Consider the following 27,371-nt stretch of genomic DNA (forward strand, 5'->3'; position numbering starts at 1 on the left):
AGCTTTGGAGCAGGGAAGGAGGGTGTCCTGGAGACCTTTCTTGTAAGAGGCACCAGCCTGAAGGCACCTGCAGTTTGCTTTTCAAGGAGCTGCAGTGCCCCGCTGCTCTCGTGGGTGAGTTGCTCTGCATTCAGAAAATGAAGGGTGTTTTCCCTGCCTTTTCAGGAAAACCAGGAGAACGCCACTAACCTGGTAATTAGTGACACAGAGTTGAAGCAGGTAGCATATGTTTTCAAGTGCACGAACAGTACACTCCAAATCAAAGGCAAGATCAACTCCATCACCCTCGGTGAGTGGGAGAACCCCGGAAACCGCTTCTGTGTGCTGTGTGTCTGCAGAACCTGAGCCTCCAAAACCTTCCTGTGACTACTCTGCTTGTTTTCCTTTTGCAGATAACTGCAAGAAGCTGGGTCTGGTGTTTGATGACGTGGTGGGAATTGTAGAGATCATCAACAGCAGGGATGTTAAAGTTCAGGTGAGCGTCTGTCACCTGCTCTCTGCCAGGAGTGTGACTGCTGCATCTGCAGCATCTGGTTCTTGGAGTAGTTTTATTTCCAGAACAGGAATATGCATCTCTGGGGAACATTAATGAAACACCATCTGTCCTACTGCTCTGCAGCTCGCCCAGCCCTCAGGAAAGGGCTAATATTTGCCTCACTGAAAGGGTACAATTTGCCTACTGGTTTTGGGGCTGTGGGGAAAAGCTGAGTCTCTGTGAGGTGGGCAGCAGGAGGCCAGCAGGAGAATATACTCCAGTTCCAGTTTTGGCACCTGGTTTGGGATGGGCAGTTTGCTCAGCATCCACTGAAATTTCGTTGAGGAGATCAAAAGAAGAAATTATTAACTTCGGGTTTTTGCTGAAGGTGGGAATATTTGAATCCCTTGTGTCTGCAGTGGGAGGGGGTTGGAGACAAACACGAAAGAAAAATGCTGTGGTTGCCCAGTCCAAGCTAACGGTGCTCTGGCCCTGCCAGGTCATGGGAAAAGTGCCAACGATTTCCATCAACAAGACAGACGGTTGCCACGTGTACCTGAGCCAGAGCTCCCTGGACTGCGAGATCGTCAGTGCCAAGTCGTCGGAGATGAACGTCCTCATTCCCACAGAGGGGGGGGACTTTGTAAGTGCCTGCTGGGAAATCCCTGTGGAGCTCTGCTTGGGGGATGTGTTTTGAGCCCTGCAGGGAATGTCCAGTTACAGGGAGGTGTGGAGGGACAGCTTCTGGAGTCTGGGGGTTGGGAACGATTCTCGGCTGTTTTGTGAGAGCTGCTCCTTCCTCGGCATCTCTTGGGGGCAGAACAGGCAGTGGTGGTGGCTCAGGAGGGTGGCACAGTACATATCTATGAAAAGGAATGCCTGAAGCAGTGGGAGTAGTTACTTGTCTTAGCCATAAACCGATTTTTGATCTGTTTTCACCCTCCAGACTGAATTCCCCGTCCCAGAACAGTTCAAGACAGTGTGGAACGGTCAGAAGTTGGTCACCACTGTGACGGAAATCGCCGGCTAAGCAGAAAAGCACCAAGGCTCAAGCCCTCCCCTGGCCCTGCTGTGGGACAAATCTGCTTTCAGATGATTCTCTTAGATTTCTTGTACCTTTCTGCTCTCAAACTGCTTCTCTTCTACCCGAGAGACACAGCTACCTGCCGTCACTGAAATTCCTCTGCCTGGGGTTTGGGGTAGGTGGCGGGTGAGTTATTGTCCACATCTATTAGCAGGAAGGTGTATTTTCTCTCCCCTCTTAACTGCACCAATTGATCAGAGTGAACTTCACAGCCAGTCCTGGCAGTTGGCTTTCAGAGTGTTGTTCGGGTTTTTTGGGTTTGTTTTGTATTTTGCCTTTAAGCAAACTGTTCATGTGAGAGGAATGTTGTCCCCTTTTTAACGAGTAACGGTGTCTGTCGGAGTCCACAGTACCCAGTTGCTATGGCAGATGTCTTGAGAAGGTCCTGGAAGCTGCCAATTCCAGCTCTGTGCACTGGTTGGTGGCGTTACAGGACGTGGGAATGGTTTTGTTGGACCAAAGGGCCGTAGCATTCCACCCTGACCTCTCTTCCATCATTCCTACTAGCTCAGTGTATTTCTGATTGTGCCATGACAGGAGGCTTTAATTAACCCAGTGCCACAGGAAGGCTGCAGTGGTGGAACCCTGGTTACCTGGCAGCCTGGCTGGTAGCTTGGAGCTGAGCACCTCTTACTCCATGAGCCCTCCACCTTCACAAGGGAACCTTTGCCCCAAGGGCTTCCTCCTTGGAGCAGCTGAACTCAGGTTCAGTCTTCCAGGACGGTTCTTCTGAACCTGTCCCCTTCCAGCGAGGAAGGGACCTCCTCCATTCCAGGACAGTTGTAAATACCCGAGTGGGATCAAGTCGGTTCATCGCTCTCTTCCTCCTCATCTGCAATCAGTCCCCATGAAGTGAATCCTTCCCCCTTTTCCCCCTGTTGCTTGGCTCTTTATTTTGGTGGGAGGTTGTAGCCTCTGTTCCAGGGCCCTGGGGCAGAGTGGTGGATCACACAGTACTGTACTGGCCCACAAAGGGAGCTGCACGTGCTTTGACCTTCATTTTTTTTTTTTTTTCCAACGCCTCGGGTGGCATAAGCATATCTTAAATGCATTCCCTCTGTAAAAGTGTCAATGTTCTTTTTCTCTAGTACAAAACTTACAAAAGAAAAAAAAATATGCAAATTTTTTTTTTTTTTTTAATTTTGAAACTGTCCTGTGACTTGTACTCGTCTTCTCCTGAGGCTTGTGGAAAAACCTTTCTTATGTACTTAAGATTATACAGAAGATAGAATAAAGTTAATGCCAACTTGCTCATTACTGTGGCTCTTGTCTCTTTTTGGGGGCACACAGGAGCTCAGGTAGGACAAGAGGCACCTCTGCCTTGTTTTCCTCAATTCCTCTGAATAGTTTTCCACAGGGAAGCAAAGACCTTCCTCAACTCCCCTTGAATCAGCCTCAGTAGTTATCAAATCTCACCTTTTTTAGTTGGTTAGATGTGAAGTTCTTTATTGATTTCAGCTGTACAAAAGTGCATAAAACAAGCCATTAGTTGAAAACTGTCCAAGCTGTTACTACCTGAGTTCCAAACCCTCCTTTTTCCCCAGAAACGCCTAAATTTGACCCTTTTCCCCCCTCCTGAAAGACAGGCTGTAACACAATTCCCCTGCATACAGCCAGGTAAGTCTTGCTGATCCCTGCACTAGTGATTGGGGTTAATACTGCCATTGTGTCCTGCGAGGAACAGGTGATGGAGAACAAACCTCTGGCCCAGCTGATCCTTCTGCATCACCCAGGGACCAGAGTGACCACAGCTCTGAGAGCTGAAGCAGATCTGCCAGGCTCTGTGCAGGATGGAGTATGTCAGACACCCGTGTGGGACTGGAATTACATCCAAAGAAATCCTGGTTTCCTGCTGCTGTGGAAGTGCTGAGCTAAACCCCCCTCCTCTTCCCCCTCCCTCCCCAGATCCCCGCAGGCTCGGACACACAAAGTGCTGCTGCACAGGAGCATTAACTACAGCAGTAAACCCTTCCCAGTGCTCTCACAGGAGCTTCACTGGAGGAAGGGGAGGATAGTGGTGTCAAACCACTCTTCTGAGAAGTGCAGGTGGTCCCCTTTCACCCCCAGGAACACCAGCTTCCCTGCTTTGTCCATCTCCTGCAGCCCCAGGCGATCCTGTGGAGAGAAGAACGGGGTTCCACCTCTGCTCTTCAGACCTTCTCCTCGTGGAGGGGAACAAGGAATTTTGTGTGGATCTCACAGGAGCAGAGTGCATTAAACACGCACTGAAGGGGATCCTGAGCCAGGCGTGAACCACCAGTGGCATTCCCACTGCCAGAAGTGGCTGGAGAGAAGTGCCTTCCCAAACAAACAGGAATACCCCAGGAATGGTGAGAAGAGAAGGGCAGAGCTGTGGGGTTTAGAGCTCCTGAAGGCCCCAGGGACACTGAAGAGTGGAAAGAGCAGAAGTCCCCCCAGCACCTACCTCCTTGTACAGCGAGGTCTCCTGCAGCGAGACGGTCTCCTTGGCTTGGCCACTTTTGTAAAACCCAAACCACTGCAGGATAAGAACAAGGGAACAGAGGCTGAAGGGCTCCCAGGGGCCAAGCAGGACTTCAGCAGCTTCTGCTGGAGACCATGTGGGGTCAGGCCTGTGTGTGTGCCCAGCCTGTTCCCCACCAACCTCCAGTTCTGCCACCCAAGGACAAAAGAGAAACCCCAAAACACCACCCAGAAGCAGCAGCTCCTGCCCTGCCTCCCTCACCTCAGAGACTGGAGGGTCCACCATGGTGTCGTTGAGGAATTTCACCATCACAAACTTCTTCAGAGCCATCAGGTTCTTCTTGTAGGTCTCGTTGATGCCCTGGATGGAAGCAACAGAACAGATCCAAGCCACTGGAAAGGTCAGGGAAACTGCTCCAACCTGCTCTCCACCTGCACAGGGAGCCCTGGCTGCACCAGCCTCGAGGGTGGGAATGTGCCAACAATCCCACAACATTTGGGTTCATCTCCAGGCTGCAGGGAGGGGATGGGCCTTTCCTGCCTTCCCAGGAAAGGGGAGAGGCTTCCCCCACTTGAAGGTGTGGTCTGAGCACGTGGCATGTCCACACCAGCCACTCCAGAGGAGCTCAGTGACACAGGAGTCAGTCTACCGGCAAAAATACTTGGGGGTTCAGGGCAAAAAGTGCTTCCCTTGGAACTCCAGCAAAGCTGCTGCCAAAGAGAACCAACGTGAATGAAGTAACTGCTAAATCTTCTGCTCCCCTGGTCACATCCTCCTCCTCCTTACCCTCTCCTGGTTGATATCAGCCAAAAAGATGCTGTTTTTCCTGTAGTCCTCCTCCTTCAGGGGGTCATGCCAATACTCTGCTTGTACTAAGCTGGAGAGGGGAAAAAACCAAGGATCAGACTGGGAAACCCAGAGCTGCCCCCGTGGCTCTGGCTGCTGATGGATGTACTCACTGCTCCTGCACAGCCTTTGTGTAGGCTCCCAGATCCAGGGTCTTCCGGATCCAGTCACAGACGTGGGAGCTCTCGCCAGGACAGCGTGGAAAGCCGTACACGCCTGGGGGGTGGAAAGGTAGGACAGCTCAGGGAGCCAAAATTAAATCCCTTAATCCTTCTGGTGGGGTAAAGAACCACCTCTTACACAGCAGGAGCCAAGAATTATCCAGGGAATCAATCAGGCAGCCTTTAATCCTGCAATCCCATTAGGCAGCCATCCCGCCCCAGGAGCTGTGGCAAAGACAATGGGTGGGGAGGTGCTCAGCACTGTCCAGCTCACCTGGGCTGTTCCCAGCATGGCTCCTACAACTCTCCCCACTACACTACAAAGAAATGCACTGGAACTTCTCAGGGGAGAGTATCTGAGACCCATTTCCAGCCACTCTGAACTGTACACCTCTTAAATTCCATTTCATACCTCCCTTTCCTTGGGGCTTTGGCCTTGCAGACTGGCTGGTTGTAAAATACCCAGGTGGTTTAGTTTCGCAAAGGCTTTGACCTGTAGAAATTTCTCCTGAAATAACTAATCCCTAGTGCCCCCAGGCATGTGAGAAATCTACTTAGACAATGAGTCACCTACTTACAAAGGTCCCTTTTCACTGCTAGTTAAGCAAGTCCAGAAGATAATGCAGTTGGCTGACACTAATGACAGGGGGCCAAAGCAGATCAACAGCTCCAAGAGCAAAGGGACAGTTCAATTCATAAAGAAAACCATCAGAGCTGAGGGAGAGGCCAAAAAAGGAGCCCACCCCCCACTTCAAGGTGACCAGGAGGTATGATAGCTGGGGAGGACACTACCTTGGTGCTGTCCCCCGACGGAGATCAGGTTGAGCATGGGAGGAGAAGGGCACCTCTGGGCCACGGCCCTCCTGTGGGGGAGGAGGAAGAGCTGAGCTCGCGTGCCCAGGCCATGAGACCTGCCTCACATGCAGGGCTCACATGCCAAAGCCACAGGTGCCGGTCCTGTGTGGGCTTGGGCACTGGTGTGACGTTTGCAGAGAGAATTTTAACCCTTCCTGGGAGGGAAGAGCCACAGGTAAACACGCTGCGAGCGCTCCTGCCTCTGTGAGAGAGTCTGGCAGTTTATGTCTCCTTAGAACTTCTAAAGGGTTTTAAATCAGAGCCTGAACCCCAAGAGAAGTCACTGGAGGGGGAGCAGGAGTGTGAACTCACAGGAATTGGCCTCCCTGGGAGAAGCCCATGGCGTTGTAGCCTCCCTTCAGGCGCGGGTCGGCGGCGAGCTGGCTGCAAACCTCCCTCACCTGATCATTCACGTTCATGAAGAAGCTGTTCTCCATGTCCTGGGAGATTAGGCAGGTTAAAAACATGTCATTTGTGCACCTTCACAATTGCCTGGTGTTATCTGAAACTCTGCAAGCAGATCACTAACAGTTGTGGTTTTGAAAGAGGAGCTGAGCCTTCACAGCGAGGGAAGCGAAACCCCCGTTTTGAGACTTCACCACATCTTTTGTTTCCTCCTGTGGCAAAACTGCCTCATGTGGGACAGGGACACTTCCCAAACTTCTTCACAATTTGAGTCCCTTCAAATTTTATATATGTATAAAAATAAAATTAAATGTATAGGTATATAAAACAAAATAATAAACAGTTGTAGATCAATGAGGGTGGCCAGGGATAAAGCTCTGCTTTAGCAAACCATCTATCACATGTATTACCTGGAGTGGTTAGGGTGTGCTAATCACTGGATTTGCATATTAATCCAATTAAGATTAGGGATTTGCTTTTCCCCAGTTCTTTTCTGCAGGTATTAGCCAGACTTTATTGGACTTTATTAACGTGTCAAAGCTGTTTACTCCACTGAGAAGAAAACAATTAGCAGGGAAAGCACAACATGAATCACTGTGGAATCCTGAGACTGCAGCAACTTCAGACCCACCCACCGGCCACCTCTGCTCACAGAAACCCCAGCGACACCCCAGTTACCTGTATTAGGTTGCTTCCAATCTTGAGAGACAGAACGTAAATCCCCGGTATCTTTTTCTCCACCAGCTTCTGAACGTAGCCCATGCTCAGCGGGTTGCAGCAGCTGTCTCCTGGGAGAGGGAACATCGGGATGCACGTCACGCCACGCCACGGCCCGGGGCCCTCAACCCCACAAACACACCGCTAGCCCGCGCTGCGAAGGGGCTGGGGGCTGCCAGCCACTCGCCGGGCCGGCGGAGGAGTGTCAGCACCTCCCGGCCCCCGCGGACACCGGCGGAGGGGGACACCAAGAGGAGCCGGCGAGCGCCCCCCGGGCCCGCTCGGCCCCCCGCCGCCCCCGCCGCCCCGCCGAGGGTCCCGGCTCACCCATGCCGTGCCAGATGACGAGGGGCGCGGCGGCGGCCGCGGGTCCCGGGCACAGCCCGAGCAGCAGCGACAGCACCGGCACCGCCACCCTGAGCGCCGCCATCTTGGCCGACCACATGACTCGCTCGCGGCACCGGGCGGGGCGGGGCCATCGTTGGGGCGTGGTCTATCCGGGGGGCGTGGCTCTGAGGCGGAGGAGCTCCCACGCGGGTCGTGGGTTCGAGTCCCAGCGCTGCTCCATCCCCCCCCGAAATCCCAAATCCTGCCACAGCACGGGGCTGCTCCAGCGTTCGGTGACATTTTTGGTTTGCTTCCCAACAGGGCTGGATGTTATCCTGAGTAGGAGCAGGCGGCAGCGTTGCAGGCAGGATGGGATGCAGGACAACATGCAGGCAGGGCAGGATGAAGCCCCTTCTGCAGTGAGGGAAGGGACTGGAAGCTCCCACTCCTCTCCTTCCCTGTGACAGTCTCCTCCCTGCCCCACGCAGGAAACCTTTGCATTCTGTCCCCAGATATGCAGGGTTCCTGCTGGGAATCACTAATACCTTCGGCACGGTCGCAGGAATTATCGCTCCCACTGCAGTTGGGACTCCTCATCGGCCACGTAATTTGGGGCCACAAACCAAAAACACATCCCTGGAAAAAAAACCCTAAACAAACACAGATCTGCTCTCAGTAATGGGTTTCTTTCTTTACCCCAAACCAGCCCCCTCTCCCAAAGAGCACATGGGATGTAGCATCCGGCAAAACAGAGCTCGGCACTATTTTGGGGACACAGGGATGACTCAGAAAGCAGGAAGAGCTCCACATGGGACCCATCTGGGTGTGCTTGGAGATGGGGAGAGGGTCGAGGGAGTGGAATGAGGGGGAAGCTCTATGCCAGGCAGGAAAGCTTCCTGAATTCAGCACAGCACGTAATGTTTCCAAAAATGCCAAGGCAGGAAATGCTTCTCCAACAGGATGGATCTGGAAATTCTTCCCTGCAAGGATGGTGGGTGCTGGCACAGGTTGGACTGTGGCTGGAAGTGTCCAAGGCCAGGTTGGATGGGGCTTGGAGCAATCTGGGCTAGTGGAAGGTGTCCCTGCCCATGGCAGGGGGTGGGACTGAATGGCCTTTAAGGTCCCTTCCAACGCAAACCATTCCATGATTCCCTGATTCCGCATGTCTGGAGTTGAGCAAAGCCCTCCTGCTGTTGGCAGGAGTTACAAGCAGAGGGTGGAGATGAGTCAGTGGCTTCACTAGTGGGTGGCAGCAGTTGGGTGGTCACTACAAGGACGTGAAGGGAAGGCTGACACCATTATGCTCTATTTTTGCTCCCCAGGATCTCCACAGTGGCTGCAGGATCCAAACAGGATCCATGCATTGCTGGGAAGCTGGATGCCAGCCAAGCCTGCAGCTATTTCCAGCAAAGCTGTTCTGAGATGAAGGAAATCAATAATGAAGCACTAATGTTAGTGTTTAACCAGAGGTTTTTCACAATCTCTGCACACAGACTCCCCAACGCTTTTTTTTTCCTCTTCTTAATGAGACAAGCTGGTTATTCATTTATCCTTCATCCCCTCTTAGAAGCAACTGGGGCAAAAAATAATTGATGGCATTGCAAAGCCCAGCCTGGCAGCCCCGAGCACGGCCCCAGGGAGACAGGGAAGGGGATGAATAGGGAAACTGAAGAGAAGTTCGGACTCCAAAAAGGGTGTGAATTTGGCCCATCCCCTTCCCAGAGCAGCTGCGATCCTTCCTTGCTCCAGACTGAGCCAAAATGGTGCAAAAAGAGGATCCAGATCCCAGGCACAGCCCCAAAACCCACCAACACTTCACTGAAAGAGTGAAGTGAAACTGAACTGCGCTCCCAGGTCTCGTTCAGGGAATTTGGGGCCATGAGGGTGTGAGAAGCTCTGATGAGTTACACTCGCTGCTACTTGAGAGTGGAGAAGCTCCAACATCGAGTCCAACTCCTGGTCCTGCATAGGACACCCCAAGAACTGGGCATCAACTGTTTGGTGGGGTTTTTTATCTTTTTCTTTCTTTCCCTTGTATTATTATTGTTGTTGTTGTTGTCAGGATCAAGTCCAATTCTTAGCCCTACAGAGGATACCCCAGGAACTGTGTTCCCTTTCCTTTCGTTGTTGTTGTTATCATTATTCTAATATTATTGTTATTGTTACTATTATAATTATTATGATGATAATTATTATAATAATCATTATTATTGACACCATTCATATTTATAATAGTCATTACTATATTATAATTATTGTTATTGTCGTTATCATTGTTTGTGATATTATTGTTGTTATTACCATCATTATCATTCATTATTATTGCCCTTTGTTTCCAATCATGGGCAATAATCAATATTGGGGTTGCCATGGCAACCGCTCCCGCCGCCCTCCGCCCGCCAGGGGGCGCCGCCGCCGGCGCGCCCTCCCACAACCCCCCGCGGCGGCAGCGGGCGCGCCTTTTCCCCGCCTCCATCATGGCGGTGAGTGGCGGCGCTGCGAGCCCGGCCCGGTTCCATCCGCCTCCATCCGCCTCCCTCCGCCCGCGCCGCGGCTCACCCGGCCACGGCAGGAGCGCGGCGGGCTGGCGGGACACCCGCGGGGGCGGGATGGGCGGGCAGCGCTCGGTGTGGCGCCCGCGGGGAGCGGCAGCCGTGACAGGCCGCGGCCCTCCCGCTGCCGGGGAAGGGGCGGCGGGGCCGCGGTGTCCGCCGGCGGGAGCCCTTCCCCCGGGCACCCCCGCTCACCGCCCGTGTGGTCTCTCCGCAGCAAGACCAGGGTGAGAAGGAGAACCCGATGCGGGAGCTGCGGATCCGCAAACTCTGCCTCAACATCTGCGTCGGGGAGAGCGGGGACCGGCTGACCCGCGCCGCCAAAGTGTTGGAGCAGCTCACGGGCCAGACCCCCGTGTTTTCCAAAGGTGAGGGGACCCAGCGGTTTGTTCCTCGTTGTTTTCTTGGCTCTTCCTGGTTGTTTCCCTTGTTCTGCTCCCTCTCCTGGGCGTGCGGACGGTGCAGGGGTAGCGCGGCTCCCAGGATGAGGTTCCGATGTGGGAAGGGCCGCTCTGATGTGGGTTCCTGCTGGAGAACGGAGGGTCTTAAACAATCAGGGGCTGGCGGGGGGTTGTGTCAGGTCAGTTCTGCCACCAGACTCTGCTGCTGCTGCTCTGCCAGCATCCCCAAAGAGAGGCTGTCTTGGCTCTTTTTAATTCCCTTTTTTCTGTGGTGGCACGGAGCTCTGAATCCCAGCGGTGGGAATTCTCTGGCCGTTCCCTGAGTGCGGTTGTTGCTGCCCACAGCCCGGTACACGGTGAGGTCCTTTGGGATCAGGAGGAACGAGAAGATTGCCGTTCACTGCACGGTGCGCGGGGCCAAGGCAGAGGAGATCCTGGAGAAAGGGTTGAAGGTGAGAATTTGGGCTGGATTCTTTGCCTTGTGGAAGAACAAAACCTCCCCATTCCGAGTGAAGAGGGGTGTGCTCCGAAATGTTGCACCTGATCTGGATACAAGTCAGTCATGAATACAGTCTGTTACGTTCACAGTTTCTTTGGGTGCTGATTTATCCTTATTTGTGAGCTCATTTTGGAGGGGATTTGTCTTTGCTGCTGGGATTTATGAGCAGCCTGGGGGAGGAAATTCTCAGGGATGAAGATTTAGCAGCATGTGAGCGGGTTGGGGGTCTGGTAGCAGCTGGCAGAACATGTTACTTGTTACTCCCAGTCAGTAACAAAACAGTGACCAAACAACCAACCTTTCAGGTGCGAGAATACGAGCTGAGGAAAAACAACTTCTCAGACACCGGGAACTTCGGCTTTGGAATCCAGGAACACATCGATCTGGGCATTAAATACGATCCCAGTATCGGTATCTACGGCCTGGACTTCTATGTGGTGAGTGTTCCCTGCTTCCCTGCAGCTCTGGGAGGATATAAAATCCCTGATTTTATGGGAAGTCTCACAAAGGCCTCTTCAGAAGCAAATAGTGTTGCTTGGGGATGTCACTGAGACAGCTGGGCTGGGTCTGGGGAGGGAAGGAGCAGCAGCGCAACGAAGTGCCACTGCTATGGAAATTCCAGGCTCCCCTCCTAGAAAGAGGTTAAATTGAAGAAAATCAATAAATGCCGGGGTTGAAGCAGTGCTGTTGGCCTCCTCCTGCAGGTGCTGGGCAGGCCAGGCTTCAGCATCGCTGACAAGAAACGCAGGACTGGCAACATCGGGGCCAAGCACAGAATTGGGAAGGAGGAAGCCATGCGCTGGTTTCAGCAGAAGGTAAAGGCCCTCTTTATTCTTCTATCCCAAGGATTTCCAAGCAAGGATCAACAAAATGTTTTATGGAAGGGCTGAAGCGAGTTGCTGGGCAGGGGAAGATCTTGCTCAGTGCTTAAATCGCAGATTTTTACTGCCCCAGAGCAGTGGAGGCTGCATTTGAGCACGAGGTGCTGTTCATGCTATTCTTACTTGTGTGTGAGCTGAAGTGGAGGAGCAGCTCTTGCAGGAGAGCTGGGAGGAGGTGTCAGCTCTCGTGGAAAAGGCTGCCACAGTTTTTGGAGGTGTTACATGTACGTGATGGGGCAGGGTTAGGATTTGTCGATCTGACACTGCTCCCAGCTCAGCTGCCGGGCTTGGAGGATGGAGCCATCCAAATAAAAAACAGGTCCTTGGGGCCACATAATGAATAATTGGATCATGAATGGGAGCTGATAAAAGGTTGGAATTCTCAGGGATGGGGACTGCTGATAGTTTTTCAGAGGTGGAAAGGATGGATGGATGGTCTGTCTGGAGGCTCTTTACTTTGGCTGGGTCATACCCCGCACAGGGAGGGCTCCATCCTGCTCCTGCTGAATCCCTTTTCCCTCCTCCTGCCTGGTTTTGCTTCCTGTGATCTCTCACTTGGTTCTGTTTTTTTCTTTCCTCACAGTATGATGGCATCATCCTTCCTGGTAAATGAGCAGTTCCTGCTACCAAAAAAAAGTAAATAAAATTTTGTAACCCCTTCCTTGTGTTGTGAATTTTAAGTCGGGGGGGGCTCCTCCAGACCTGAGAATTTGGGGACACTCACACTCAAGAGGCAGGAGAACAACCTGGGCTGATAAAGAGCTGCTCTTGAGGAGCAGGGGTTGGATTTACGTGGTGCAGCCTCCACTGTCCCAACTGCAGGGATGACTCAAAAACCGCAGGGATTCAGGAACGACGTCCCAGGCACTTCAGACATCCCTGGAATTGTATTCCACGGGGCTACTCCAGTTTACAGCACTGAGAGCTCGTCTATCACGGTGTCACATCCTGGAGTGGGTGTCACTGCTGGAAATGGGACACAAATGCTGCTCTGCCCTATGTTTGGATGTGAAGTGGTTTCTGGCTCAGCACTGGGAGAAGGAACTGGGATTTATCCTTTCAGAGCAACAATACTTGGATGTTTCCAAACACACAGCATGGTCAGACTAGCCATTCCTTGGGAAACTTTGCTTTTTCAGTTGGATTTGGAATTGAAAACACGGGTTAAATGTTGAAATTTCAAGGAAAAAAAAAATTTTTTTTCCAGTTTTTCTCTCCAGATCCCTCAGACCTGCATCTCCCTGAGATACAGCACAGAGCATCCTTGCTGCCACCAATCCCAAGGAGAAGCAGGACCTACTCTGGGTGACACTGTGTCTTCAGAATGTTAGGTCAGGATTATTTTCTTTAACCAGACAGAGTCCTTCGCCTGCTGGTGCCTCCATCCCTGCGTTCAATCAGGGTGTGAGTCACAGCAAACTCCAAGCCAACCTGTAAAACTACTTGGACTCTGTAGCTCTAGGCACTGCTTCGCTGCAGCCCCATTTTAGAAAGCACCGAAGTCTTTCCCCATGACATTATTTCCATTATTCAGCAGTTCCTGCACCCCCCACAAATCTCTGCAGGTCTTGCCAGGTGAGCCCTGGCTCCCCATGACTCACCAAAGGCTGGGGCTGCTCTTACCTTGCTCTCAGACTGGTTAGTCCAGGGTGGAAGCACCAGCATTGCAGGTTGAGGCACAGAGACCCTCAGCTTTCCCCACACAATGTTCTCCTCTCCCTCTGCTTCCCCCCCAGCCACCTGACTGCTCATATCACATCTGCATTTACATCAGGCTTTTGAACAGCATTGAGAAGTGGTTGAGGGCACCCGGGAAAGACAAGGAGCTGCTAGAGAGCATCCAGTGGAGGCAACAAAGATGATTAAAGGACTGGAGCATCTCTGTGATGAGGAGAGACTGGGGCGGCTGGGCCTGGTCAGTCTGGAGAAGGGAAGGCTGAGAGCGAATCCATCAATCCATACAAATATCTCCAAGGGCTGTCAGAGGATGGTGTCAGACTCTTTTCAAGTGGCAAGACACGGAGCAATGGACATAAACTAAAACACAAGTTCCACCTCAACATGAGGCGGAACTTCTAAAACAGCTGCCCAGGGAGGGCGTGGAGTCCCCCTCTCTGGAGACATTCCAAACCCACCTTGCACGCGTTCCTGTGTCACTGGATGACCTCCAGGGGTCCCTTCCAACCCTAATCCCTCTTTAATTCCGTGGAAGCCCGTCCCGATCTCGGCGGACCCCCTCAACTCCCTCAGGGGGGGCCATGGCGGCCGCGCCCCCCTCAGCCCCGCCCTGCCCTTACTCAAGATGGCGCCGCCCGGCGCCGCCGCCAGGCCCCAACATGGCGGCGCCGAACTCTGCCCTCACCCTGAATGGCCGAGGCCTCGCCGCACCCCTTCCCCTTCCTGCCCGCAGCCAAGATGGCGGCGGCAGCGGCGGCGGCGGGGCCGCTCCGTGTGCGCGGCGGGCGCTGAAGCCGCTTCCGCCGCCCGGCCCGGCCAGCACCAAACATGGCGGAGTCGGTGCTGGAAGTCGTGGGCCGGCTGCAGGCGCGGCTGGCGGGCAGCGCCGAGCCCAAGAAGGTGACGGCGGCTCCTCCGGCCCGCCGTGGGTGCGGGGAGGAGGGGGGGGTCCGGCGGCAGGGACGGGGCGCGGGAGGGCGCGGGGCGCGGCGTGGGGCCTGCCCGCCGCCGCCGCCGCGGGTCCCCCCTCCGCGGAGTGCCGTGCCCGGCCGCGGGGCGAGGGGTGCGGGGGTTGTCCGCGATGGGATCGCCTGCTCTATCAGCAGCCCCCGCGGGCTGCGGTTCCTTTCGGGGTGCCCCCGTGGCAGCGGCGGGCAGGGGTCCCGTGTGGGGTTCCGCCGTGGCACGGGTGGGGTGCGGGCAGGGGTCCCGTGTGGGGTCCCCCTGTGGCACTGGTGGGCAGGGATCCCTTTTGCGGTGCCCTTGTAGCAGTGGCGGGCAGAGGTCCCTCGTGGGATCCCCCCGCCACAGTATCGGGCAAGGGTCCCTTTTGGGTTCTCTTTTGGGGTCCCGCGTGGGGTTCCCCGTGGTAGTGACGGGCAGGGGTCCCTTCTGGGATCCGTGCTGGCAGGGTTGGGGTGCGGCTGGGCAGGGGGTCCCCCCGTGGCAGTGACACCCCTCCTTTTTGGGGTCCCCGCTGGCAGGGCTGGGGCGCGGTTGGGCATCGGGAGAACTTGCCGGAAGAGTCTTTCCCTGGTGACGTGTTCCTCGTGGAGGAGCCGCGGTGCCCGAGCGGGGGCTGGAGGGGACGGGGCGGCGAAGGGGGGGCACAACCGCGAGGCTGGAGTGGGGGGGACACGGCGGGGGGACAGGACCCCCTGGCACCGCCGCGGGGGTGGGTCGGGGCGAGGGGCTGGCTCCCTCCGGGAGGACTTGCTTGGCTCTTCTTGCCCGCTGCCAAAATGTGCTGCCCGCACAGCCACCCCCCTGCCGGCACAAACCGGCCTCCCGGGCTGCTTTCTCCAGGGAAATTTTGGAGTTACGGGGAAATCCCGGGCGTGCTGTTATTCCACTGTGATACCGGTGTTATCCCGCTGTGATGCCGGTGTCCAGGATGTCCCGTTTTAAAGGAGGAGCATCTGCTGTGGCTGCTCGCAGGTGTTTGGTTCGTGTTTTGTGCAGTTGGGGTGAAAGAGGAGGCAGGGAGGGCTGTGCAGGTGCCCTGTGCTCGGCTGGCTTTGTTTAACTGAGGCAAACACCTGCAGAACCTCTCTTTCCAAGATCTCCTGCTGCCCAGGAAGAGGAGTGGATGGTCAAGTGCTGACCCTTTGAAATGGGAGCTCTTGCACCAGCTCCAGCCTCGCTGGGGGGTGATGTGATAGGATCTGGTTACTTCTTTCAGCCTGTCAGCCAGGACCAGGGCAGGGTTTAATTGGTGGAGCCCCAAATGGAGCTGAGGGGCTGCCAGGGAGCTGATTTCAGAGGGTGTGGGCTCCGTGGTGCCGAGAACACGGCCGAGACTTCAAATACTGCACAGACAATTAGAGCTCCTGTTCCCTGACCCTTGTGCCAGCCTGGGGCAACAAGTGCTTGTGTGTGTTTCTGGGGCGCTGCAGGACTTGGGGCGGTGTTTGCACAGCCTGGCTCTTTCTCCAGTGACCTCGTGGAGTAAAGTGGTTTCTTGCTCTGTTGATCCTGTGCAGTTTTGCAAGGGCGGGCAGAGCAAGGTGGTGACACCAAAACCCTTTTCCCTTCCCCAGCAGAAAGGCCCTTTCATCTGTACTCTTGATTTCTGATACCTTTCCAGCTATATCCTTGAAAGCATCAGTGTTTCAAAGCCTGAATTTAGTGGCCATTGCATTCCCTTGATGGATTTTCTGAGGATCTCCCTCTGCCAAAAAGTTTGCCCTGTCAGCAGGACCGATCCACGGCATCCCTGGGTGCTGCCTGCACCTTACACCGTTTCCAGTCTTCACTTTTCTTGCCTTGTCCTTTGAAAATGCCGTATCATGAATGTGAAAGAACAATATTTGCCCAGAAAAGTGTTCAGCTCGTTGCCTTGCTGAAAGGTTTTAAGTATTATTATTGGTTTTAGGTGAAAAATTGGCACAGAACGGCGTGAGGGAAATCTTGCACGGTGCTGTAATGGTTTGGAAAGAGTCTTTTTTTTCCCAGCAGAGAAGGTTACAAACTCTGCTGCAGGACTGAGGGAGGAAAGAGGAGAAGGAAAACATGAATAAGAGCATCTTCACAGAGAGGAGGCAGCCAGGCTGTGCTGGAGTAATTTGATATTAATCTGTGTTTTTAGTGTCGTAACGGTCTGGGTGAGTTTTAGAATAAGAAAACAATCCACCCATGTTCAACAAAACCTGATTGGAGCTGGAACCAAGGAAAGTTTTCATGGGCTGTGTCCTGTGGCTGATTGACTGGAACTCTGGTCTGCACTGGGGTGTTTTGGAAGAGCTTTGCTGTGTGTGGTTCATCTGGTGCCTCCTAAGGTATGGACCTGGTGCTCTCTATCTTCTTTCTGGTTGCCTCCATCAGCTCAATTCCGTGGGAAATACAGATTAGCACAAGTTTTTAGGGCTCAGTGCTTTGAAATTGTCTCACACTGACTTGTGTCCCACAGAGGTTGACTGAAGTGGGTGTGGAATAACCCAGCTCCCTGTGAGACGTGTTCTGGATCCAGTGTTTGTGTCCCCTGGTCTCGGACCACACTGAGAACAGCATTCCCATTGAGAACAGCTCTTTTCTTCCTGGAACTCAGCCCTGAAGGCAACAAATAACTAAAGAGCTCTGGGAAGTGCTGCAGTGGGGTGTAGCTAGAAAATAATTGGGAGGCTTTACGGATACCAGAACAAGTCCTCCCTGGGCTCTTATTCTCATAGTGGGATTTTGTAAGCTCTGAAACAACCTCTCTAGGAAGTTAATCAGCTTAAAGGGATGCTGTTGTCTTAATAGTGTCCTGTTTGACTTTTTCTACCATCTCATACAGAACCCATCCTTCTTCCCCTTCCAGTGGACCTTTGTGCACAATAATCCAAACTCCTTTATTATCACTGCCAGGAGGATCTTGGCCTTCCTAGAGGGATCCTGACTCATGGACTGTGGCAGGCCTTGCCTGTCTGGGGGAAGGCAGCAGAGCTGGGCTGTGTCTCTGCTGTCTCTGGTTTGGTGGCTTCGGTTGTCGGTGCACTTGTTGAGCGGCGGTGCTGGCAAGGTAACAGAGCAGTTACTCTTGGTATCACTGTTTCAGTCTTCTGAAACAAGAAAACCGAAACCTTGTGTCGCGGTTATTAAGCCCTAAATATAAAGGAGTTGGTTTCTGGTGAACAGGAACTGTCCTGGTTTTGCTTCAGCCGGGTGAACCCTTCTCTCGGTGTCGAGGAAGGGTTGCTCTCTCGAGGTTCAAAGAACTCATTTCCTTCAAAAAGGAGACTTGTGAAACTCTCTGCCCCTTGCATGGTGGACGTGGGGGGTGACTGGAATAGCTTAGGCTGACAGTGCTGATTTGAGCACGAGCACAGTGTTTTAAAGAGAAGATCTGGCTCGGGGGCAGCCCTTTGTATGGCATATAGCATAGGAGTGCTGAGCAAAGCCTGGGCTGTATAGGGGCTATAATAATGGGAATGCTGATGAGGCTGGACTGTGGCTATAGCTGAGCTGTGGGAAATAATGTGAGGGGCAACAGTGCTGTCAGATGTGCTCCACCATGTGCTGTAGCTACAGAGCCAACAGGCGTGGGTGAGGCCATGCCCCAAACCACCTGGGTGGCAGAGGTACAAGAACATCCCATTCACCTCGAATCCCAACAATCATTAGGGTTGGAAAAGACCTTCATCGAGTCCGACCTGTGACCAACCCCACTGCCTCTTGTCAGGCTCCTGCAGCTCCTTGCTGGGGTGCACATTGGAGCCCTTGTCCCGTGGAGTGGCTGTAGGTGCTGATGGGGCCTCGCTTGGGGTGTGTGGAGGAAACACTTCCCTGGTGTTCAGCGAAGGGGAGAGAAACGAGTGGGATGGGAGGCAGTGGCTGTGGAAGGGATCAGGTGCCTTTTTAGCACCTGAGAGGAGAGAGACTGTCAGCAGCACTGGCCCAGGGGAGGGTCAGCAAAAGAGACACAGGTTCTAGAAATCTCCCTTCCTCTTTTTCTTTGTGTTTGTTCCCACCCCTCTTGCCAAGGGATCCGATTCCAGCCCCACTTTCCAATCCCCCTCTTCCTCTTGCTGTGGGTCTGTCCCCGATGCTCTAAGCCAGATTTAAATTGCAGGGCCCGTGTGAGGAAAACATTAATATTTGATTGCGTTCTAAGACTCAGATGTGTTCTCTTAGGCAAAGAGATGATAATTTCTTTACAGTTCTCAGCTTCTCAGGAGCTCTTTTGGAGCGAGACAGCAGCTGGCAGCCACTTGGATCTTCCTAACAAGCTCTCAGGCAGCGCAGAATTTTCCTCCTCCCTAATCCCGGCCGTGTGGTTCCGTGTGACGACTCTGAACACTTTTCCTCTTGTCTCCCACAGCTGCTGAAAAGTCTGAAGAGGCTCTCAGAGCTGCCCATCACAGTTGACATTCTCGTGGTAAGAGCTGTGAAATCTCTCCCCCTTTCACGGTGTCTGTCGAGTCACGGGATGAGTGTTTTCCACGGAAACGCTGCTCTCCCTGGCACGGGGTGGGTGTTTCCTTGGCCACCTGCTCCTGCCTGGTGTCATTGTGTGATTGTGATAAGGTTCTGGAAGTGCCAGGCATGGGGAAGGAGCGTGTCAGAGCAGGTGGAAAGCCGTGGAGGATGGTCTGTCATCCTCAGTTCTTCCAAAAGCTTTAACACTTGACTGGGATATGAGAGCCGGAGTGGATCCCAGTGATAAATCAGCATGAAATTAAGAAGTGCTAATCCTTAAAATTATTGATGGCTTCTGCCCTCAAGTTTATCAGCTGCCATGGCAAATACTAGCTTGGATTATTAATACAAATAATTAGACTCAGGTAGGATTAAGTCTCTGATTTACATGCAGTAAATGACGTAATGTCAGCAGGAAACATGGAAAACGGGATGTCTTTGCTGTTAGATCAAGGGATTTTATCCCTACCCTGCAGCAGCAGGTGGTGTGTTGACTTCACTGACTCCGTAGGAACTTTAGCAGGGGTGAGAATGCCTGTTTTGCTAAGATGGATTCATGTTCTTGGCTCTCCCATGAAGGAGACGGGTATTGGGAAGACCGTGAACAGCCTTCGGAAGCACGAGCTCGTGGGAGACTTTGCCAAGGACCTCGTGGCCAGGTGGAAGAAGCTGGTGCCAGTGGCCCAAGAGGCAGAGCGGTGAGTCAACCTCATGGGTGAGCTTTGGGATGCCTTTGCAGGGGACATCATAAACCCCTCTGGCCCAGGAAGCCCAGTGAAGGCTGTGGAGAAGCTCATAACACAAATGTCTGACTCTACCTGTTTTTTTTTTTTTTTTGCCTGGTTTTGGCATAAACTTCCTGCCTTTGCTGGCTGTGGAGCATTATGTGCTGATGGCTGCAGTTTTGTGTGGAAGTAGGGGACCAGTTTTCAAGAATCTGATGAAGAGATTAACAGGAGATGCCAGGAGAGTGCCTTAAATAAAGCCAAGAGCTGCAATCTGCTTGCTTCCCATTTTATGGTGCTAAAGACAGGAAGTTCTAGGCCCAAGGAGAGGAAGTGGCCTGCTTTGAAAGAAGGCTTTTATGAGCCAAAACCCTGTGGAAACTGGGAGTTAGTGACAGCAGACATGTTGCAGTAACAGAGCTGTGTTGAGCCCAGCAATGAGATCAAATAGATTTGAATGATAAAGATCCAGTTTTTCACGGGAATTTAAATGACTGGTATTCCCATGTGCTTCACTGGGAACTGGAGGACATTCCCTATAGGCACCACACAGCGTGGGAGAAGGTCCTGTACAAATCTGTCTCTAGTTCTGATAAAAGTGCTTGATCAATTCCTGCATTAGAAATGCAGTTTTTAAATCCCTGAATGTTGCCGGACCTGAGAAAATCAGTGGCGTTCTCACCACAAAACTACCAAACACAGCCTTAGCCTTCTGTAGGAGATGTTCCAGTCCACATAGTCCATAGGGATTGGCTCTTTTCAGTCACAGTGGGACATTTTAATCTGTTCAATTTTCTTCTCCCCTCAGGAATAACCTGGACTCCGAAGACCGTGACTACGAGAGGAGCAGCTCAAGCAAAAGACATCAGGAGTCCTCCCTCAGAGAGGATGAGGAGCCTGACCAGGATTACTCAGAGCCCTTCCAGCCATCTTGCAGCCAGTCCTACAGCCCAGATCATAGGGAAAAGAAGTCCAAAAGGTATCCCAGGCCTGAGAGAGCCCACGAGACTTATGGCTATAGCAGCCACCAGGGGAAGGGTTGGGGCAGATCCTCCCCGGTGCTCTCTTCAGATCAGGAGTACTCGGACTGTGGACAAGCTGTGTCACCTGAGCCGAGTGAGAGCCCTCAGGACATGGACACAGACCCTTACGCCTCTGAGGAGCAGGAAGAACCCCCAGTATTCCACCGGAAAGCCAGCAAAGGCCACAGCTTTCAGGAGAAGCTCGTGGGAGGCCGGAACTCCGGCGACTTCTGTGACAAAGGGAACGCGAGTCGAAGCAAAGAGCACAAATCTCACAAGAAGCAGCGCCTTGATGGCAGAGGGGATGAGAGGACCTCTACCTTCAGCCCAGAGAGATTGCACAAGACCTCCTTTAAAGAGCAGCTCCGAGAATCCCCCGCGGCAGCGGCCGGCAAGGAGAAGCAGAGGACGTCGGACGGCACCAAGAAGGAGAAGAACCGAGAAAGCAGCACCTCCAAAAAGGAGAAGCTTCACACGTTACCCCCCTTGGAAGAGTCTCTGGACAACCACGTGAAGAAGCAAAAGCATCGGGACTCTGAAAAGAGCAAACTGGAAAAGCCCAAGCCGAGCCTGGAGACCTCCAACGCGGAGCGGGAGAAGCGGAAAGCTGAGGCCGACTCCTCTAACAGGGTCAAGGAAAAGGGGGGTTCCGGGAGCTTAAAATCCTCGGAGGGGAAGCGCAAAATGCCCGACGTGGACAAAAAATCAGCGGGTTTCTCCTCCAATTCCGGGGAGGGGGAAGCGGAGGACGAGTTTGAACAGCCCACGATGTCCTTCGAGTCGTATCTGAGCTACGACCAGCCCCAGAAAAAGAAAAAGAAAGTGGTCAAAGCCCCGGCTGGCTCAGCTGGGGAGAAGGACCGAGGGCACAGCAAACAGAACGGATCCAAAGCCAGCACCAACAGCTCCAGCTCGAGTCAGAAAAGTCCAAGCCACAAGAGAACAAGCGAGAAAAAGGCAGAGAAGAAACCCCCAGAGCCTCCTAAACCAAAGAGGGTAAGGTTTGGAAGGATGGGACAGTGAGCAAAGAAGGTGGGATCAGCTGCCCTCGGTCCTCTGCCCTCTGGGGCTTGTTAGTTTTCCCCTTGGAAAAGTGGGTGAAGACGAGGGGGGAAGAAAGGAATGCAGCGGGTGTTTTTTATGCTTATTATTTTATGTTTGGTCAAAAAATGGGGAGAGCAAAAGAGAAAACTTTCAGCTAAATACTCATAAGGAAGAGTACTGGACAATGATGCACTTGTTAAACAGGCAGAGTGTCTGTAGAGGTGAGTCAGCTTAAAATCCAGCCCACTGTTCAGTGCATCTCCTGCTAACAACAAGGTTCCCATGTCTCCCCTCTCAAGTATTTCACTCTAAAATGAGTCTTTTTTTTATCTGTATTGGTACTACAGCTTTGTTAATTAAATCTGTTGGTGTCCAGAAATGGGAGAACTGGTGTTACAATGCAGCTTATTCCAGAAGACAAACCTCCTTTTGTGAAAGCCTGGAAAATGAGCAGTGTTTCTGTTCATATTCACTGTCACATGAGTGCCAGGGCTTGGTGTATAAAGAGGGTCTAACATGTAAAAACCTTTACTGTTTCATCCTTTTACTGAACTTTGAAGCACTTGGCTCTTCAAAAAGTGTTTTTTATAATGTTAACAGCGTTTAAAATTCTGCTGTGCCATTCATTCTAAAAAGTGCCTCATGTCAAAGTTTTAAGTTTCCCTCAGTTTGTGACAATCCTTTCTCTACCACTGCAGAGTTTTTTTGCAGGAGGAGAAGAGGAGGCAGAACAGGTAAATGAGTGTTTGAGATCAAGGATGTGTTTCTGCTTGTCCTGAGTAGGTTAAAGATGTGGATGTCTCTTACTGGAGGAAGCTGAGTGATTCAGATCCCAAATTTTGGCTTGTTCCTATTGACAGCCTAGACAGAGCTACCCCCTGAGACTGTTTCCTTGTGGGGACTGATCAGCATTGAGTGGTTTATTCAAAATATGCAAAAGAATGCAGTTCAGTGCTGTTTGTACACTGGTGGGATGTCACATCCTCCTGTATTCCTGTCTCACTTGCATGTCCATCCTCTCTTTCCAGATAATCTTAGATGTGGTACCAACGTTACCAGACATCCCATTGCCCCCGATCCAGGCCAACTATCGTCCTCTTCCCTCCATCGAGTCCATTACCTGCTCCCAGACAAAAAGGAAAGGTATGTTGGGCAGGAAAATATGTTTGGAACGAGCCAGTTTGTGGGAGAGAGCAGGAGTGGATGCTGGCTGGGTCCAGGTCTTTCTGCTGGGCTCTGCCCAGGGTCCAGGTTTCAGAGAAAAGCAGCTGAAAATCCTTTGCTGACCCTTCTTTGGGGTTTGGGCTTTGGGCTTTCCCTGCCTGAGTGAGGCTTGCAGGTCTCTTGGAAAAGGCTTTGCCCTTGGGGTTGCTTGTGGATTAATCCAATTTGTGTCTCTGTGGTGTTCATCTGGGTGGGCTCTTCATTTCCCTGCTCCCTTCTCACTCCAAGTCCTCCCCCTCACAGCAGTGTCCTCGCCGGTTGAGGAGAGCGAAGCAGGTTTCACGGGCCGACGGTTAAACTCAAAAATGCAGGTGTACTCGGGCTCCAAAACTGCCTACCTCCCAAAGATGATGTCCCTGTACCAGCAGTGCATCAGGGTCCTCAGCAACAACATCGACTGTGAGTACCTTTCCGCAGTTACACTGAAATTTTGGCAGCTTGTTTGTATAAATCCAGGCAGCGCCTGGACTGGAGTGTGGGAACAACAGACCCTTCTCACAGGTATGGGACAGACCTCCCTGAAAGCTCGGGTGCTGCAGGGATCAGCACCCAGAATGCTTTCAGGCAGTGCTGAAGCACTGAAAACTGTGGCAGAGCCTGCGCAGGCACCTCTTAACATGGAGGTACCGGTGCCTCAGGTCCTTTTTCCCTTCCCCTCGTACAGTCCTACAGTTTTTCCCGCTGCATTTGAAGGTGTCAAGCCCTTTCCTCAGCAAGGAAGGAGCAGGATAAATAATACTCTGTGCATCTTGCTTCTCTCTAGCAATCTATGAAGTGGGTGGTGTCCCTTTCTCCGTGCTGGAGCCGGTGTTGGAGAGATGCACCCCGGAGCAGCTGTATCGCATCGAGGAATGTAATCATGTGAGTGCCTTGGCTGGGGAGGGATGTGGCATGGAACAGTCATGTTCTGTCCTCGTCTGCAGAATAGCTGGGAACAAAGCTTTTTTTTATAACAAGAGTTGGCTTTTGATGGCCCCGAGTTCCTGGATTTGCCATCTTGCCCGTCTCTTGCCGCAGTTCCCTCTGCGGAATTCCAGCGACGCTAGTGCTGAGGTGTGCCCGGAGGGGTGCCAGCCACGCGTGGGTTTGTTTCAGGTGCTCATCGAGGACACGGATCAGCTGTGGCACAATCACTGCCTCAGAGATTTCAAGAATGAGAAGCCAGAGGAGTTCGAGTCGTGGCGGGAGATGTACCTGCGGCTGCACGACGCGCGCGAGCAGCGGCTGCTCATGCTGGCGCGGAACATCGGCTCGGCCCACGCCAACAAACCCAAAGGTGGGGCTGAGGAAAGGTGTTTTGGGATGACTGGCTTAAAACTAGTCCAGTTTAGGAGCTGCACCGCTCTGTGTTCTTTGTGTGGTGGCCTCTGCTTCGTGGTTTGGCAGCCTCTGGCTCTCGTCCGTAGCGCTGTTGATGCGCAGCGGCCTTTTGATATTTTACAGCAGGAATTCTTAGGGCTGAATAAGCACCTCCTCTTCCAGAGTGGCTTCTCCATGTTGGGATTGAAGAAAACCAGAGTGGGGAGAAGCATTCCTGCTCTTTTGGTGAACGCAATGAGAACTCCTGAGCTGATCTGTCTGATTTCTCACAGCCCATGCTGTGACTGCAAGAGGTTGAGATCTTAGGGAGGAAACCTGTCACCAGAGCTTTGGAGTGGATGGACTGGGGAGAGGTGGATGAACTTGAAGACAAGCACTGAGGAGCCTCATTTATAGTAAGCTGGATCTAAGTGGTGTTTCCCTGTGGCCTCTTGCAGGGAGAGTGGCCAAAATGGCATTTGTGAACTCTGCAGCAAAGCCCCCTCGGGACGTACGAAGGAGACAAGAGAAGTTTGGAACTGGAGGGCCTCTTCTGCCAGAGAAGACCAAGTGAGTGTTTTTCAGTAGCACTTGCTGCTCAGTGCCTCCTGCCAGCTTCCCCCTGAAGCTCTGCATCCGGCAGCAAAGGATACTGAGTGTCTGGGAGCTCCTTTTCCAGTGAAACTTGTAACTCTGCTGGGCTGTTTCTCGCTGGGAAGCACAGAGATGGTCCCACGTGGTGCTGTTGGCAAACGTGGCTTGTGTCTGTAGAATTGCATCAAACCGTGGTGAATCTTCACTGAAATGCCTGTCCCCTGTGTGTTTCAGAATCAAACCTGTCCTGTACACATCCAGCAAAAGCCACACTCGAGCAAGTGACGAGCAGTCCTACGATGGGCCCAGCACCAGCAGTGCCCACTCTGTCCCATCTTCAGGGAGCACCTTCTCCTCCTTCGACCCCAGGAAACCCCCAGTGAAGAGTAAGTACAACCCGCAGAATATCCCTGTGGCCTCTTTTTGCTCCTCCTTCGCCCACAGCTGCTTGTGCTGCAGGAGAATTCCAGGCTGTGCGGGAGGGTTTGATGTTGGCATCTCCTCTCCCTGAGGAGAGCCTGTTCAAACTTCTTTCACAAGGGAGAGCACAAGGAAACATCCAATCCACTCTCCTGCTCAGAGCTGACTGTGTCAGCCTGTCCCAATGGCACCAGTGCCCTCCTGCTGTCCTGTGTCCGTCCAGCTGTGACGGTGTGGTGGAGTTCTCTTGTGAGGGAAGCAGGGAGGGTTTAACTAGAGGTCTGTGTTCTTACAGTGCAGAAAGCAGTGGGTTCTCCTCAGTCTGTGACCTGATAAATAGGATGGGCCACGATCAGAGAGCACACACTTGCCAGGGGCTGCAGCTTTGAATTGCTCTCTGCTCTTACTCTGCCACTGCTCCTTTCATATGTGGGGGTTTTTTGTTTGATTTGTCTTTTTTTTTTTTTTTTTTCCCCCCTCTCCTTTCTCCGTGGCAGAAATTGCACCAATGATGGCAAAGACTATCAAAGCTTTCAAAAACAGGTTCTCTCGGAGATAAGTTTGCAGTGCTGACCTGGGACTTTCTCTCACGGGGAAGGAGTGGCACTGGAGGGGGAGAAGGTTCCCAAACAGCCCTTACCCTTGGACTCTTCGGAGGCTGCAGCTGCTGGGAGAAGCTTCAATCTGCACAAGATGACGGCACAGTATTTTATCTTTTATTCTGGTCCCTTTCTCAGTGTCAAGCCCCCACTTCTTTTCCCCCCTCCCTTCAACATCCTGTTTCTGGCTTTGGCATCCATCGAAAGAAGGGTGTACAGAATCTCCCGACACAGGAAAATGTGAAGTCTTGGCACCTGCTGAGAGTGGAAGATCCAGAGACTTATTTACTATTTAACCTCTTAATAAATTATGAAATGGTTTTAATTAATATTTTGCCCCTCTACCCTGCTGTGTTATTTATGTCGCTCCCAGTAGTCTCTCCCCTACCAGTCCAGTCCAAGGGTCAGCCTCTGTGACTTGAGCTGGAATCCATCTGTCTGAGTGGAAACTGGGTGTCACGGGAGTCTTTCCTTGTGATCAGGTACCTGCTGGGCCCAAAGTCTCACCTGGAGGCTCTGGGACAGGTAGGACTGGTGGCCCATCCACTTTGTCACTCCTTCAGCAAGTGCATCAAGTCGCGAGGCTTCGCTCCCTGCTCGTGTGTGTTAATTAAACCTGAGCTCCTGACCCTCCCCCTGCTGTTGCTGTAGATCCTGTACAGATGCTTTTGTGGCCGTGCAGGGATGCCAGGAGCCTTTGGGGACGTTTCCTCTGCTGCTGTTGTTGTCTTCTGCTGGCTACTGGGAACAGAACTGCAAGGGACTGGGGAGGAATTTTACTGTGCACCAAGTGGGATTTTAACTTTTTACTGGGAGAGGAATAGGGGACTTTGCAATTGAAAGGAGTTTTTAAATATCAATGAAGGCATCGTTTGCCTCTTTCAGTGGAAAGAAGGAATACTTTTATCTTGTTTTCTGTGTGGGATTGGAAAGGATTTGTTTCCAGTTTTGGAAGCTGGTGCCTAAATCCTGCCTTTTCCTCTGTGTGTTTTGCTCTGCCCTCCCCTCTTTGGAAGAGTCCAAGGATTGTGGTCTCTGAACCTGGAACCACTTGGATGGGGTTGGAGGGAAGTGAGTGATGGAACGTGGCTGTTTTATCGTGTGTCCTTCACAGCAGGAGCTCCGAAGGCTCCGCTGTCCTCGGTGTCTGGAGCTGGGGAAGGAAAAGGTGTGTGAGGTGTCACTGTGGAGCCAGGGGCTGGTGGGAGTGTGAGGAAGTGCCCTGGTGCTCCCAGGGAGGTCGGTGCTGCTGCTGAGGGGTGTGGTGGCAGCTGGGCTGGCTGGACACACCCAGGCTGTGACATGTGGAGCCTCGTGGGGAAGGTTCCTGCTCGTGGGTTGTGTCTGTCCCCAGGTGAGAGCCCCAGGGCTGGTACAAGCAGAGGATGGGGCTGATGAGACCCAGGTCTCGTAGTGGCCTCTGTGAGGGCTCAGAGGCCCAACTGGATCGGAGAGGGGAGGGATTCTCCCGTTCCAAGCCATATTTGCTGCCCTAGGACTTTGCTGTCTGGGTGGAAAAGATGCTGGTAGGGGATGCTGTTGTTGTTGGCAGCTCCTGAGAAGCTGTGCTGCTGGCTTTCCGTGGCTGCCAAATCCCAAACCGGTGGAGTTGTCTGTGTGCACTGACCGGGGGAAACCTCGCTGTGAAGGGTCCTCCCTGGAGGGCTCTGGAAAAAAAAAAATCCCTGTTTGCTTCTGCTTTCTCTTGGGTTGTCTCTTTCCTC

General features: G+C 52.7%; 4 protein-coding genes across 6 annotated transcripts in view; 3 read left to right on the forward strand and 1 right to left on the reverse strand.

The window, feature by feature from the left end:
- CAP1 (cyclase associated actin cytoskeleton regulatory protein 1) overlaps nucleotides 1-2,816 on the forward strand; it is a 28,868-nt gene extending 26,052 nt beyond the window's left edge. For both annotated transcript variants that reach the window (XM_027903431.1, XM_027903430.1), the window contains 4 exons: nucleotides 166-289; nucleotides 393-475; nucleotides 975-1,118; nucleotides 1,422-2,816. In XM_027903431.1, coding sequence (XP_027759232.1) covers nucleotides 166-289; nucleotides 393-475; nucleotides 975-1,118; nucleotides 1,422-1,505 — 435 coding nt within the window. In that variant the 3' untranslated portion in view covers nucleotides 1,506-2,816. The remainder of the gene's footprint in view (nucleotides 1-165; nucleotides 290-392; nucleotides 476-974; nucleotides 1,119-1,421) is intronic.
- A 576-nt stretch (nucleotides 2,817-3,392) lies between these two features.
- PPT1 (palmitoyl-protein thioesterase 1) lies at nucleotides 3,393-7,432 on the reverse strand. Its single transcript, XM_027903432.1, has 9 exons — nucleotides 7,314-7,432; nucleotides 6,948-7,057; nucleotides 6,177-6,304; nucleotides 5,802-5,872; nucleotides 4,962-5,064; nucleotides 4,789-4,879; nucleotides 4,264-4,362; nucleotides 3,985-4,056; nucleotides 3,393-3,674 (listed from the first exon to the last, which is right to left on the reverse strand). Exons 1-9 carry the CDS (start codon nucleotides 7,429-7,431, stop codon nucleotides 3,552-3,554), a joined length of 915 nt encoding a protein of 304 aa, XP_027759233.1. The 5' UTR covers nucleotide 7,432; the 3' UTR covers nucleotides 3,393-3,551.
- A 2,260-nt stretch (nucleotides 7,433-9,692) lies between these two features.
- On the forward strand, nucleotides 9,693-12,306 carry RPL11 (ribosomal protein L11). The gene is made up of 6 exons (XM_027903433.1): nucleotides 9,693-9,796; nucleotides 10,083-10,233; nucleotides 10,612-10,718; nucleotides 11,071-11,202; nucleotides 11,470-11,580; nucleotides 12,230-12,306. Exons 1-6 carry the CDS (start codon nucleotides 9,791-9,793, stop codon nucleotides 12,257-12,259), a joined length of 537 nt encoding a protein of 178 aa, XP_027759234.1. The 5' UTR covers nucleotides 9,693-9,790; the 3' UTR covers nucleotides 12,260-12,306.
- Nucleotides 12,307-14,133: 1,827 nt separating this feature from the next.
- On the forward strand, nucleotides 14,134-26,277 carry ELOA (elongin A). Of its 2 annotated transcripts, none has more exons than XM_027903422.1 (11): nucleotides 14,134-14,223; nucleotides 18,623-18,679; nucleotides 19,300-19,418; nucleotides 20,254-21,463; nucleotides 22,540-22,654; nucleotides 22,979-23,134; nucleotides 23,499-23,596; nucleotides 23,831-24,011; nucleotides 24,493-24,604; nucleotides 24,863-25,014; nucleotides 25,546-26,277. In XM_027903422.1, exons 1-11 carry the CDS (start codon nucleotides 14,152-14,154, stop codon nucleotides 25,605-25,607), a joined length of 2,334 nt encoding a protein of 777 aa, XP_027759223.1. In that variant the 5' UTR covers nucleotides 14,134-14,151; the 3' UTR covers nucleotides 25,608-26,277. The 2 variants fall into 2 exon arrangements, with proteins under 2 accessions (XP_027759223.1, XP_027759224.1); XM_027903423.1 differs by having other exon boundaries at nucleotides 22,982-23,134.
- The last annotated feature ends 1,094 nt before the right edge of the window (nucleotides 26,278-27,371 follow it).

The sequence above is a fragment of the Empidonax traillii genome, unplaced genomic scaffold (assembly GCF_003031625.1).
Source record: "Empidonax traillii isolate 1590-97213 ecotype Southwest subspecies unplaced genomic scaffold, ASM303162v1 scaffold958:size599741, whole genome shotgun sequence".
Taxonomy (NCBI): Eukaryota; Metazoa; Chordata; class Aves; order Passeriformes; family Tyrannidae; genus Empidonax; species Empidonax traillii.